Consider the following 15,417-nt stretch of genomic DNA (forward strand, 5'->3'; position numbering starts at 1 on the left):
CAGTCACCCATATCCCGATTACTCAGATTGAACAATGCTTGCCATTTCATCGAGTTTGCTGTATCTCTGTACACATGGGTGTGTGTGTGTGTGTGTGTGTTTTGCTGAACCATTTGAAAGTAACCTACAGACATTCATGGCACTTCACTCCTTAAATTTTCAGCAAACATGCTGAAAATATCCTAAAAATGAGGATATTTTTCATTGTAATCATAGTGCCGTTATCACACCTAAGAATATTAACTAAAATTTTTATATCATCTTCAGATATAATTTTCCTCAATGGCATCCGCAGAAAACCTCTTTTAGAACTGTTTTTATGGGATATTTTGTGGCTTTCATTTGTATTTTGTGGCTTTCATTTGTATTTTCCAAACCAGGAACCACCCAGGGTTCATGCTCTGCATTTGGTTGTTACATTTTTTCTTCTGGAATAAATGGGTATCCATGAGTACTCTGCACATTCACACACCCTTATTACTTGTTTAGGACATTAACTTTTCGAAGAGACCAGACCACTTGTCTTGTAGAACATCCTGCATTCTGGATTTGTTTGTATGTTTCCTCATGGTTATTGTTTAATTTGTTCTTCCATTCATAGTATTTCTTGTAAATTGAAAGTTAGGTCTGAAGGTTTGATTAGATTCAGGTTAAACTTTTATTTTTAGCAAGAATACTTCATATAGGATGCTGTTTCTTACATAATAGCATATAAAAAATGTTAGATTGTCCCACTGTTGATGTTAAGATTGATTTTCTGATGAAGTTTGTTAGGACTTAATCTCTCCATTATAGAGATTTCCTTTTCCCAGATAAATTTTCCCTTAAAGATCCTAGCATCCATTCAGCTGATACTTGTCTGTGTCAGTTATTACTAATATAATCACCAACTGACTTTGAAAGAAGCACTGTCACCGATCATGATGCACAGCTGTTTACAGAGTGATTTATGGACTAAAGCCAGCAGCAAAGTTTGTATTTTGTGTGTTTATTCACAGTTAATATACTAGGTAACTGAAATTTGAACCATGTTTTTGGGGCAGGTATCATTTAGCTAAACCCTGGTAACAGAAAATTGTGCACATTGAAACTGTTTAAAACGAGGACTGGCTTCACCTTAGATTGCATAATAGACAAATTGAAACCTAAATTACCTTCGTTTATCTTTTTGTCTAAATTGCAATTAACAGCGCTTTGTTAATGAGCCTGTCTGACCAATAGTAAGGTTATAGAGAAAACACTGAAAGTATTGAACTGTTTTTTTCTACTTCATGCTAAGTTATGGTTCTCTGTGGGGTTTTATGTTGTTTTTAGATCGCATTTCAAAAGAATCCAGCAAAGTTTTTGAAGACGTCCTTGAAAGTTTTTGTTCAATCGACTGTATTAAAGCACAGTTTGAAGCATGGCGTTCAAAATACTACATGTCCTATAAGGATGCTTACATCGGCCTTTGTTTGCCAAAGTTGTTCAACCCCCTCATAAGACTGCAGCTCCTCACTTGGACTCCTTTGGAGGTGGGTGGCTTCTGTCACTGTTTAAAGCAATATAACCTGATGTCTGGATATTAGTCTCAGAGTTAGAGGTGTAAGCTTAAGCAAAACATTTTTCAGGGGAAATAGGGCACAGGCTATAATTAATTAATGCAGATTGTATCTGGGTATAATCTTATGATCTTTCCTTTTAAATTTTATACTTTCCCAAAAGAGCTATCTGTTGCTTTTCATTTGATACATAGTTCCTTTCTCAGTGAGCTAAAATTTTATGTAGTGACACTGGAATATGAACATGAGTACAAAGAACTTGGTCCTTTGATCCTAGAGGAACTTAGAACCTGCTGGGAAAGCGCAGTGAGGCGGTTATGAAATGAAGACCTGGACTAAGTCAGCAGTAATGGAAGTCGGGAGGGTGAGATGTTGATAAACTTAGGAGGTGGAATCAGTAGGCCCCGTTGGCCTGGTATATGAGGGAGAGGACTAGGATTAGACTGTATAGGTAGGTCTAATGGTATCTTTACAGTTTGGTTTTGGAAATTACGGCATATGGGTAGAGCTATAGACATGATTAAGATTGGCTGGATTGAATGTGTAAACTATAAGAAAAGAAGGCTGAGCCTGAAGCCCTGAAAACACAACTGAAAAAAACGTGAGCTCTGGGAAGCATTCAGCTCACAGCTCCTGGACGGTCTTTGCCAGACCCTGTGGAGTTTTACCCTGCGGATGGGTGTCTTGGGAGACAGCAAAGGCTCAAGGCTGTGTGTATTTTGGAGTTGTTTTTCTGTGTAGCCCACTCCTGTCCCTTAGCTTCCAGCTCTTGTCAGTCTCCCCGAACTCCATGTTCTGTCTCCTCCACTCAGTAAGACTGCTCTGCTGTCCTGAACTGATAGCTCACCTCATTTGATTCCCTTCTTTCATGTGCTGCTTGTGGTTCATTGTCTGAAAATGGATTTCATATTTTGTCCAGTTTTTAATTGTTTACGACCAAAATCTAAATCCAGTCCCTATTCCTCTTATTATGGCTGAAAGCAGAAATGGCCACTATTTTAAACGTTTGGGTAATCATTTTAATATTTTTTAGGCAAAATGTCGTGACTTTGAGAATATGCTGTGGTTCGAATCTTTGCTGTTTTATGGATGTGAAGAAAGAGAGCAAGAAAAAGATGATGTAGATATTGCACTACTACCTACCATTGTGGAAAAGGTGATTCTTCCTAAACTAACAGGTAGATCTGCTGTTTTCTGAGTTGAACATTCGCACACATTGGCTTTCCCAAACCTATTTTTAAGAGAGTTTTTAATACAGAGCATATTTTCTCATAGAAATTGCGTGATAAATGATGGTTACTGTATGGCCTAGAGATGGCTAAAGGGTAGGGGGCTCTTATTGTGGGACTTGAAGACCCTTGCGGTGGGCCTGTGGGAGTAACTGATCAATAGCTGAATTTTAGAGACTCAAAGACTGCCCGGAACAAAACTGAATACATAGTTAGAGAGGGGATTCGCATTTATCTGGGGAGCAGTTTCATCAGTTTCTCAAAAAAGATTAGGAATCATTCATACGGAAACCTATATTAGAAATAAGTTTCGAGTTTAGTTAGAAATTCTTGCTGCTGAGACAACATCTCAATACAGAAATCCTTTTCCCCCAATGTTTATTCTCTCTGAGTAGGAGAAATAGGAAGACTCTATGCTTGTTCCACATCCCAACCCTATCCCTCAGAATTCCCATAGTTAATAGGACAAAGAAGACTGACACTTACATTGTAGAGAGAAAGGAAAAATAAATTAGAATTAGCATTATAATTAGAGGACTGCTTGATGCAGATTTAAGTAAGCTGTAATTTACTTCTATATATCTGTATCTCAACATATCCTATTTTTTTCTTAATAGTGATAGCTGAAAATATGTGGGACCCTTTTTCTACAACACAGACTTCAAGAATGGTTGGAATTACACTAAAATTAATAAATGGATATTCTTCAGTAGTGAATGCAGAAAATAAAAATACACAGGTAATGTAATTATTATCTTTGGGAGGCTTTTTTTTTCCTTTTTCTATTGAAAATCAGCAAAAGGTGAAGAATGAGTGGTTATTCTAAACCACCTAGAAGTCTGATTCTCCCGCTCTGGTCATCCAGGCCTTTAATGCCTGAAGTGTATAAAATTTGAGGTACTAGTTTTCAATTTAAAAAATCTACATGGAAGGAAGATACTATCAGTCAGCCTCTCATTTGTCCTATTTCTCACTACCACACCCCCACTCCCAATTGAACTAATCAAATGTCCCCTTAAGAACTGTATTTTTGGGGAAGGAGAAAAATGTAAAACTACTAGAATTGTTAACAATTAATTTAAATGCTAAAACATTTAAACAGCATATAAAAGGACTAAGTATTATTTTCTAACTAATTTCCAAACTTAAAGCTGATACTTTCCCTCAGTGGACATTCCTATGAGCTATGTAAACATGGAGAAGGTGGGTGCTCTGTATTATTGTTGAATTTTCTCTGACCTCATTTTGAGAAGAACCAGATAATGCATCTGATATTTATACAGTAGTCTAAGAGACTGAAAGATTTCTAAATGGCTTTATTGCTTGGTAATTGTTGGGGAATGAACTAATAGATTAGTAAGTATTAATGACATAAGGGCCTTCAATGAGGAAAATAAAAAATTTTAGAAAATGATTCACTCAAAATTTAATACTCACTTATATGATTTGGAATATGGCTTATTTTTATTATCATAGTCCTTATTAAAATACGTGATCTACTTTTAACTCTTCAGGTATACCTAAAAGCACTTTTATTGAGAATGAGAAGAACTTTAGATGATGATGTATTTATGCCTTTATATCCTAAAAAGTAAGTACCTCTGAACAATATCAAAAACAACATTCTCCATTATCTTTCAGAGAAGGCTTCTACAGTTCTGGAAAACTGAAGGTAGCTTGAAAGGTAGACTTTACCTATGTAGTGTAAACCAGTGTTCCAAAGAGACTAGCACAGTGGGGACATTGTTCCCGTAAGCAGAATAATGCAGTTAATACTCTTTGTTCTACCTCAGTATTTCAGAATAAATTTCCATTGCTTTTTATCTTCCAGAATATAATTCTTTGAAAAACCTACCTGTTTTACTTATAGAAAAACCTTTTTTTTGTAGGAATCATATGGTACCTACTTATAAAATATTTGATCATTGTCTGTTTCTCTTTTTTTTAATAGTGTCTTAGAAAATAAAAATTCTGGGCCTTACTTGTTTTTTCAACGACAGTTTTGGTCTTCGGTTAAGGTATGTGTCCATAGGATATCTAAAAGACTTCAGATTTTGTTAGATTTCATATTATATTTTGAAAAGTATTTCAGTTTTTGATTAGTCCATAGGCTTAGCTTTATTTATATATAGAAAAATCTCCATTTTGCTAACTAATTTTTTTCTAAAAGTTTATTCAAGTTTGGTATTTCAGCAAGAGACAATGAATCCTGGGTTTCGAAGTAAGGTCCAAGCCTCTCAACAAAATGCCTAACTAAGTCACAATTTATTCAATAAATAATGTACAGTAGTCCCTCCTTATCCACAGGGAATATACTCCAAGACCCCCGGTGGATGCCTGCAACTGCAGATAGTACTGAACCCCATATATATGTACCTATGATAAAGTTTAATTTATAAATTAGGTACAATAAGAGATTAACAATAATAATAAAATAGAATAATTATTAACAATGTACTGTGATAAAAGTTATATGAATGTGGTCTGTTTGTGTCTCTGTCTTTCTGAAAATATCTTAATGTGCTGTACTGGGTAACTGAAACTGCCGATAAGTGGGGGACTACTGTTCCAGGTACTCTTCTAAGTTTTGGGGATATAGCACTGAGTAAGGTAGAAGTGGAGCCTTCATGGAGTTTATAGTCCAGCACAGTTGGCAGACAGTGAATAAGTAATCACAGGCGTGATGAGTTGTGGAAGGGGAAATTCAAGTTAGTGTGGGAGCATATGACAAAGGGCACAGAGACCTTGACTATCCAGTCCCTGAAGATCGCCTTCCACCTGAGGAAGTGCAGTTTAGATTATTAGACCAGAGGAATAAATAGGAGTTGGCCCTGAAGCAAAAGAGAGCAGGCTACATTAGAGGAACTGAAAAAAGTACAGGGTGGCTAGAGTTAGGAAGGGGTAAGGTGTCCGGATGCTATAGGATCTAGTAGGTTCTGTGAAAGTCTTTGTTCTTTATCCTAAAAGTTGTAGGATGACACAGAAAGATTGTTTATTCCAGTTTTTTTAAGGTATAGTTTATATACAGTAAATTTCACTCTTTTCAGTGTATAGTTCTGTGAATTCTGATGAGTGAATACAGCCATGTCATCACCACCAAAATCAAGATATGTAACACTTATTGTTCCCCAAAATCCCCCATGACCCTTTTTAGTCAAGCCCACCCCTAACCTCTGGCCACCTCCCAATCTGTTCATGTTCTGTGGTTTTCTTTGCAAGAAATGTCTTATGAATGGAATTATATAGTAGGGAGTCTTTTTGAGTCTGGCTTCTTTTACTTGACATAACGTATTTGAGATTTGTCCATGTCGTGTGGTTGTACCAAAGTTGGCTTTTTTGGTTTTGTATGCATTCCCATATTAAAGGACATTTGGATTGTATTGAAGTTGGTGTAATTATGAATAAAGTTACTATTAGAGTGTTCTGAGTATATAAGGTTTCATTTCACTTGGGTGAAACAACTAGGCAAAGCTATTTTCTAAAGTGACTGTATGGTTTTACATTCTTACTAGTATTCTATTAGTGTTCTAGTAATTCCTCACTCACCACACTTGCTGTTGTCAGCGTGGTTTATTTTGTTTTGTTTTGTTTTGTTTTTTGGTCATTCTACTAGGTGTATGGTGGTATCTCATTGTGGTTTTAATTTGCATTTTCCTAATGTGTTGAGCATGTTTTCATGTGCTTATTTGCTATCTGTATATGTTTTTTGGTGAAGTGTCTTTTCAAATCTTGCACTCGTGTTTTAAATCGAGCAGTTTTTTTCTTCTTGACTTTGAGTTCTGTATTCTGGAAAGAAGTCCTTTGTCAGACAAATAATTTGTATAGATTTTTCAGTCTGTGGCTTGTTTTTTCGTTTTAACAGTCTTCCATGTACAGAAGTTATTAATTTTGATGGAAGTCCAATTTATCATTTTTTCCTTTTATGGATTATGCCATATCTAACAAATCTTCGCTTAACATAAGGCTACAAAGTTTTCTCCTATCCTTTTTTCTAGAAGTTTCTTAGTTTTAGGTTTTACATTTAGGTCTGTGATTTAGTTCTAGTTAATTTTTATTACGGGGTATGAGGCTTCAGTTTAGGTTCATTTGTTCTAGCACTGTTTTTGAAAAGGCTATTCTTTCTCCATTGAATTGCTTTGTGCTTTTGTTAAAAATCAGTTGACTGTGTATGTGTGGGTCATGGAAGAGTTTAGCCAGGGAAGTGACATAAACAGATTTCCATCTTTAAGATTACTCAGTCTGCTTGTGGAGATAATGGATTGAAGTAGTAGCAATGAAAATGGGAGCTAGTATTTACTGTGTATTTACTAGGTGCCAAGCACTGTGCTACACCTTTTATGTAGGTTGTCTAGTTGTGTCCTCAGAACAGCTCTGTGAGAGAGACACTATTTTTTAACTCTACTTCTGGGACAGTGAGGCACAGAACAACCTGCACAGGGTCATTCTGTTGTTTGTGGTAGACATGGGAATCTAACTCAGGCCAGTCTGACTCTTGAGCAGCTCTTTGCAACTGGGAATCATACCTAATGCCCTACGGCTTCCATTATGTGTAATGAATTCTCTTTCCTTTGCATCTAGAATGGTACTAGCTATGTATTATCCTTGGGAAAATTGAGTAAAGAGTCACTCAGATCATTTTCTGTAGGTTTATTTATTTCTCTTGCTGAACTCTGTTTGAGAAAGGCTACTCCAGAGCTCTTGCTCATAATCACTGAAGTGACTGCAGGGTTCAGAAAGAGATGATGGCAGCTTAGATTAGGGGGTAGCAACCAGAACTGAGAGAAATGGACAGATTTGATGGTAGTGGAATCAGACAACTTGAAGGAGAGGTCCAGAAATATATCCAGGCTTCTGACCTGAACAGTTGGATAGATAGTGTTAGGAAATAACTGGGAAATTTTTATGGTAGGATGGGTTGGGCCTTCCATTTTATGATAATGGCTTTCATTTTATATGTACTGAGCTTGAGTAGCTTGAGATGTCCAAGTGATATAGCGTAGTCCAGATTCATGAGATCTGGTAGCCATGCAGTGTGTAGTCAGAAGGAAAATCTCCCATCTTTTGGGAGGGGACTAGCTTAGGCATAGTTTGGAATGGAGGAGACACTTTATCTGAATTAGCATTGCCTAATAATACTGTCTATAATGATGGAAATGTTCTGTATCTGTGCTGACTAGTATTATGACTGCTAGCCACGTGTGTCTATTTAAATTTTAACTAATGTAAAATTTATAAATCTTCAGTAATTCTAGGAAATATTTGGACCTTTGAAAGTACTTATTAGTACTTTGGCAAGACGTTATCTACTGTATTTCGTATGATGTTTTACTGTGTAACTAATTTACTTTATACCTAAATTTAATTGCTTAACTAACATTGCCTCTCAGTGATTTTTTTTCCCTTCTTTCTAGCTATTAGGGAATTTTCTTCAGTGGTATGGCATTTTCTCAAATAAAACTCTTCAGGAATTATCAATAGATGGCTTATTAAATAGATACATTCTCATGGCTTTTCAGAATTCAGAATATGGAGATGACAGCATCAAAAAAGCCCAAAATGTGAGTTAAATGACATACAGTGTAGTTTTTAAAGTACATAAGATACAATGAATTAAGTTTTCTTTATTTGAAGAGGGATTTGGGAATTTTATGTAACCCCCTTTGATTATTGGACTTGAGTAAGGTTGACAGTCAGTTTACTTAGGTAGTTCCAAACCCTCGTGGCATTTTTCACATAAAAATGTATACTGTAATATCTATCCATATATCTCTATCATTATTTTTGTAGATATTAGTAAAAGTTTTGATTTTTTTTAGGTATTAATAAAGTTTTAATTTTTTGTAGGTATTAGTAAACCTTATTATCTTAACCTCAATCTGGGCCAACTCGGCTCCCACTACTAGCATGGATGCGTATTCATGGAATTATTGTGGGGGGGTGTCACAATTTCATATTTATAATTGCACATATTTGTATATCAAAAACTGCTCAGAAGAGCTCAGTTCATTTGGGGCATCCTGGAAGGCTGGAAAATGAAGCAATTGGTTATTCATTATATGTTACTAATTAAATACCAAATTATTTACCTTTTGCTTTGAGTACCTGACCCATCAGTTGGAGTAAATATTCAGGTATATTGGTATAGTTCATGTAGGAAGTCAGCTTTAAAAAATATTCCTTCAGAGTAATTTACAGCTGAACAGCAAATCTTCTAGTTAAATACATTATGCCCATTACCTAGACCTAGCTTTTAGATACTTTCTTTTCTTTGTATAATTTAATTTTTTTCATTTATTTTTATATGTATATATATTCATGTGGTACAAGTGTAATTTTGCTACATTGATACAATGCATTGTGTTGAAGTCGGGGTAGATGCTTTCATTTATTCTAACTATTTTATTTTGCATCTTTTTTCTCCATAGGTAATCAATTGTTTCCCCAAACAGTGGTTCATGAATTTGAAAGGAGAAAGAACTATTTTTCAGTTAGAAAACTTTTGTCGATACCTTGTACATTTAGCAGATACAATTTATAGAAATAGTATTGGGTGCTCTGATGTGGAAAAAAGAAATGCAAGGTAATTTTTTGTAATTACTTGATGAAATGGTAATCTAGAGTTTCTTTAGTTGTCGTCATATTTTGTATTAAGATGTTTTAAGTTAGAGACATGTTTATATTTTAAATTGTACGTCTACTCAGTATTATAATCCTACCAAAAATGAACATAATCTTTCATTTATCTTTTTTCAATATGCTATTTATCGAGGGTTATGAGGAATGAATGAACCATTATCTTCTGTGGACATTAATATTGTGGATGTTCGTGTAATTTTGGGGTAAATCTCTAGCATAAAAAGTAAATCATAATAACTAGTACAGTTTGAAAAAATTTCTTTTTTAAAGTTTTGATTTCATGTATCTTCCTAAAATCAAAAAATTTCATTTTTTGTTTAGATTACATCATTAATCATACCTCTATAACAAAATATTTTTCCGTTCGCTCATTCTCCTTTCTTGAAAAGAACCTTATTTTCTTGTGAGAAAATTTGCTATCTTCTACAATAAAATTAAAAGCAAAGTAGATGGCAAAGATTTTAATGGTAAAATTCTTTGACAGGTGATTTTGGTTTATGTTTTAATTTTGTTCTTAGTGTATATCATTTTGCTTGTTATTTCTTGGCACTAATATTTTTTCTCAGTGTGTTGTTTTATACTTGACAAATTTGATCACATTTTAAAACTTCGATTTACATATATTTAACAGTTTGTTTGGGGAGTTAAATATCAACAAACAGAATTTACTTTTCTACAAAAAAGAACTTCAGCAGCTATTTAATCACCCACTCTGGTATGCACATAAAGTAGATTTCATGTGGGTTGCAAAGTTTTGCAAATTATAATCCTTTCCTGAAAGGTTCTTACTACAATTTTGTAGAGGAGAGGAAACAATAATGTCCCATTGTGTGTTGTTTCTCATGAGCAGTGGTTAAAACAGTCATTCTTTTCGTAAAAGTGTGGTCCCTGAACAGCAGCAGCAGCATGGCCTGGGAGCTTGTTAGAAGTGCAGATGATCAGGCCCTACTCCAGGCCTGCCAAATCAGAACTCTGGGGTGGGAGTGTGGGCGATCTGTGTTTCACCAGCCCCCTAGGTGATTCCGATGTGTGCTGAAATTTGAGGTTCATTTCATAATAAGAAGGCAGAATGACGTCTGGCTGAGATGATAAGGAATACCAGATTATGCTATATTTTGTGAATTTTGCAGGAGTAGAATTTAAGCTGGATTTTGATGGACTGGTGATGAAGACACACAAATATAATTTGTGTTCTAGGTATACTCCAAAAGAGCTGGTTTGGGAAGGATTGGGAGACAGGGCTCTGTGAAGTAGTTTGCAAATTAGTTTCTTTTCTTTCTAGATATTAATGAAAATGATTGATCTGGATGAATTTTGTTTTGTTTTTAAAAATGAGTCCCCTGTCTCGGGGCTAGTTGTTTAAACGTATGTTTTGTTTTACATGGATACATATTGACTTTTTTTTACATGCTGTAGCTTGCATCTCTGTTTCTTTTTTTAAAAAAATGTATGCTCAGAAAATTTGATTGCAAAGTCTCTAAAATGATCACGAAGTCAATAACAAATTTTCCCCTAAATGTACTGATTAATGAGATGCTGCTACATTTTTTTCTCTTTTAGGGAAAACATAAAACAGATAGTAAAACTCCTTGCAAGTGTTCGAGCTTTGGATCATGCTATGTCTGTTGCAAGTGACCACAATGTGAAAGAATTTAAGTCTTTGATTGAAGGAAAATAGATCTGAGACTGAAAAGCCTATTTGCTCTAGTACCATTCCCAATGTATAAATTTTGTATATATGTAAAGTTTCTTAAACTGTAAAATATTGATTCTTGTTTTAATACAAAAAAACATTATATTCAATACTGTGTCCTTAAATGCAGTTTCTTCAGAATGAAAGGAATTCAGATTATTTCTAGGAGTCAATGAAAGTTTTCTTTACTGCCTGTCATACTTTGTTTACAGGAGTATTTTGTATGGTCATTCAAATTAACCCTCTCCGTTAATTGTCCTCTGTAAACGATGTGTGCAGTGTAAATTATGTAATTATGCATATATATATTTATATCACCATGGACTTACTTTCACACTGGAAATTTGTGGTGTTTTTCTACAGAGGAAGCCTTTTAACAGCAGAAAACTATCCAGTAGCAAATTGTCTTAGGGAAATTACTACACTGTTGCAACAAAAGGGCTGGCAAGTGACTAAATGTTCATCACTTTTGGTTAGCGTTGCTATCACTGTAGCTGTGCTGCCTTAAAATTGAGAGCTGAGTTGTGGACTTAGTCATTGAGTGAATGTTGAACATTCTTCCTTGAATCAGCATTAGAGTTAAATGGGTTTAATGTGAACGCTAAATGATATATGCAACATAGTTTCAAATGGAACATAGCAGTTTAATTTTTAAAATAATAAACCCACAACCTAATTGCATGGTTTTGGGCTGACCTGTCTCATTCATGATTTGATCCCTGCCCAGCTTACAGATACATGCATTTGAATTTTAGTAGTCTGTCATTATATTTAAAATCCCACATATGTGAGTTATATATGCAATAAAGAATACGCCTTGCTGATTCACACCCAGGCAATTTAATATCCATGGTCTTCTATAATGTTTATACCACATTGTAAATATTCAGAGAACTTGTTTTAAAGTTTATGCTTTCTGATTCTGTGATTTTCAAAAGAGGAACTTTTTGGAAATTAAGGACTATTGTTTGATAATTATATATGTAATTAAGCTTTAGCCAAGCATTAAATTAATTTTTAAATATATCCTTTGTTGTATTTTCCTGGTGACTAATTTTACAGCATTTCAAATGACTCTCACAAAGTGAGATTATTAGTAGGTCCATGTGTACGCTTTCTTGGTCAAGACAAATAATATTTAAAATAGTGTCATGCACTCTATTTGCTCCTTCAGTTTTATCTTACCACTACATACTCATTCTGGATGAATTTTTTGTTGCACCTTAGTAACCTACTAAGTAGAAATAAAGTCAGAACATGTATTCTTATCATCAATGGAATAAAATATATAAACATGCATATATATCATATGCAGGTCATTTTGGCCTATGTGTTTCCAAACTCATTAGACTGATGACTCTTCCTATATCTTCTTTTAAGAATTTTTACAATAAACTTGGACTTTTTATCTTATGAAATTGAGCAGGCTATTTGGGTTTCGGGAATGGGTTTGAACACTGCACTAGAAATTTGATGTAAGGTGAATTTAACATAGAACTGTGCATAAAACAAGTGGTTTTCATATCTCAGCAAGAAAGTATTATTCCTGAAATAGCTAAAGAATACCATTTCTTATGAAGGGAATTGTCAAAAGGTAAATTCAGAGGGTTACATTTTGATAAAACTGAAGCTTTGCTTTTTATTCTTTTCTCTTGGGGTAATTATTGGAATTAACTCCAAAATAGGTGAGAAAGGTTCTTGAAAAGGAAAGTTATTTTATTGTTACAATATAAAATACTCATAAGGAGTGATTAGTACCATTACAGCTAATGATGTCAGTGCCTCACCATATTCCTGTTTATGCCACGGTTGTCCTGTTGCAAGCACCTGCCCCTCTGCCTGAGGGCTTTTCTCTTAGCCTGTTCTACAGGCTAGAGCATCATCCCTGGGGCAGACGTCAGCCAAAGAAGGAAAGGACTTGGAGGACAAATACCATAGTGTGTCAGTCTAGGTCCCTTGGGGAACAGACACTGAGATGGCATTAGATACACAAGTAATTTATTGGTGACAATGCCTATAGGGGAAAATGGAGGGGGGCTGGGAGAGCCGTGAGACTGTGATGCAGGTGGGTCTGACCTGTGTGAAGGAGAGGGAAGGAATGAAGGTCTCAGACATTGGTGCAATTCTAAAGCTTCAGCAAGGCTGAGAGGCAGCTCTCAACCCAAAGTCTCCAGGAGTAGGCCAGCCTTTGTATCGCTGCCCCTTGGCCATTGGTGGGAAGCAGCTTTTGGGGAGCACGGCCTGGTGTAACCAGGGTCTCCTTATGTTGATTGATTATAAGAGATCTAAGAGGCCCAATTTCATGGCCACCAAACCCAACTTACTAATGTCTCAGGTAGAAAAGGTATAGTCCATATCCCCTCCCAGAGGTCTTCAGTCGATTTGAGCCATAGTTGCCTGCTGTGGTAACCTATCAGTATCCAGAATTGGCCAAAAGTTTGCGCAAGTCTTACGGCAACAACCTTCCTTAGAATATATTTGAACGTACAATTCCCTAATTTTGTTTTTTTAAGTCAGATATATTAAGGTATGATTTATAAACAGTTAAGTTTACCTTTGTACAGTTAAGTGAGTTTTGACAACTGAATAATTTTGTTTTAAATGCTAATTTCCCTTGAAATCGTGAAACTCTTATTAAAATGGTCAAATGTTATAGAGCTACAATGTACACTATGAAAATGTACGTTGCTACTTTGTAGTGGTTCTTCACGGGGAGAACTCTTCTGGTCTCTAACATGGTAATATCCATAGTAAAGGGAGTCTTGCCATTTGCTAACTATGACAAAGAACATTTGATCTGTTTCAAGTAAGTGCAAATGAGGACAAGCACTAGAGTGACATGTAGTGAGAACAATGAAATATGTCTGAATGTTTGGGGGGTCTTATACTTCAATAAAGCGGTCATTGTCCAAAACCTTTTGACACTGCCCTCTAGAACTGAAACTGGATGCTAGGTTCACAGCTGCTGAGAGCTGCTTCAGACCACTCAGCAAAAGCAGACAGTCTAAATATTGTTACATGGGATTGGTATTGATGTGCAATGTAGACCGGTCCTGAGGCTGTTTCTGAACTCCCGGACCTCAGTAATTTGTATTGGCTTTCCCTCAGCCCTGTCAATCCAAACTCTAGCAGAGGCTTACAGGATAGAATCATCTAGTACAATGAGAATGCCTAGCACTCTAATTCTTAGGCTCTTTTTTGAAAGTATCTTTAGGAAAATGTACCTTATTTCCCATGTTTAATGATTCAAAATACATAGTAAATGAGAAAAGTTTTGACAAATCCTGCAGAAACCATTTTAAAGTAGTTTGCAAAACATTTTGACCTTGAAGGCTTACGTGCTTTGGGACCCTGAGCCAACCTGAAGGGTGAACATCCTATGATTCTAATCTTAGTAAGGCCGAGCCCTGTTTCTGGCTCTGATACTTTGATTTCCATGAGAATCTTTGTGTTTCATTAAAATGAAAACGCTCCAGTTTTGTCTTTCACAAGTTCCCCGTTTGCCTTGGTGGCAATTTTCTATCTTTGGTGAGTAATTTTTCAGTTTGTGAATTTTTATTTGACTTTCTTCTCACAATGATTTTGCTCTCAAGCGCTTACTAGATTTCCTATTTACAGGATTTCCATTTTTCTAATTTAAAACCTTATCCTTCACTGGTTATAATGAACTTATTGGAAGCAAAAAGCTAACATTATTCGTTACCTACTGTCTTGCCTTTCAAGACCACAGTTTTCTCTTTAACGAAGAGCCATCCTTTTCTATATACTAACAGATCTCTACAGATCCTGATCCTGATATAAAAGTTAGCTGTAGCCTGTGTAACCCGAAAAGAGGCTGGTAAAGGTTACTGGATCAAACTATTAATATTTCCCAGATTTGCCACAATTTCTAGCATCTTTAACAAGAAAAGCCAGACTATACAGAAAAGTATGCTCTACTACTAATTTGCATGGTAAACACCTGTCCAAATTCATAGTCATGTACTGTATGGTATAGTTTTTTTTGTCATTGGGAAACCATGAATCATTTCTAAATAAAAAAAAATCCTTGCTATAGTTTACATGGGACATACTATTAGGTGGGCCTTATATTGTCGCTATGTGAGAATATTTTTTACCTACAGAAATGGCAATTGCATGTTTCAACATAATACAGACTTGCCCATAGGATAAATAACTTGCTCCAAATCAACATCTAAAAATTAGGGTATTTGTCTTCAGTTCGTTTTACTGGATGTGATATCTGAAACACCTGTCTGGCACTGTTTTACTGATCTCAGTCTGTCCCTTGATGGAAAGTCACATAAGCCTTCTATTA

General features: G+C 35.4%; 1 protein-coding gene across 1 annotated transcript in view; it reads left to right on the plus strand.

Moving 5' to 3' along the window:
* Nucleotides 1–12,125, plus strand: part of PAXBP1 (PAX3 and PAX7 binding protein 1) — a 32,806-nt gene extending 20,681 nt beyond the window's left edge. Inside the window, exons 11-18 of the mRNA XM_012657410.1 lie at nucleotides 1,315–1,514; nucleotides 2,575–2,719; nucleotides 3,388–3,509; nucleotides 4,285–4,361; nucleotides 4,722–4,788; nucleotides 8,182–8,328; nucleotides 9,196–9,350; nucleotides 10,967–12,125. Coding sequence (XP_012512864.1) covers nucleotides 1,315–1,514; nucleotides 2,575–2,719; nucleotides 3,388–3,509; nucleotides 4,285–4,361; nucleotides 4,722–4,788; nucleotides 8,182–8,328; nucleotides 9,196–9,350; nucleotides 10,967–11,084 — 1,031 coding nt within the window. The 3' untranslated portion in view covers nucleotides 11,085–12,125. The remainder of the gene's footprint in view (nucleotides 1–1,314; nucleotides 1,515–2,574; nucleotides 2,720–3,387; nucleotides 3,510–4,284; nucleotides 4,362–4,721; nucleotides 4,789–8,181; nucleotides 8,329–9,195; nucleotides 9,351–10,966) is intronic.
* Nucleotides 12,126–15,417: the final 3,292 nt, after the last annotated feature.

The sequence above is a fragment of the Propithecus coquereli genome, unplaced genomic scaffold, assembly GCF_000956105.1.
Source record: "Propithecus coquereli isolate 6110/MARCELLA unplaced genomic scaffold, Pcoq_1.0 Scaffold54, whole genome shotgun sequence".
Taxonomy (NCBI): domain Eukaryota; kingdom Metazoa; phylum Chordata; class Mammalia; order Primates; family Indriidae; genus Propithecus; species Propithecus coquereli.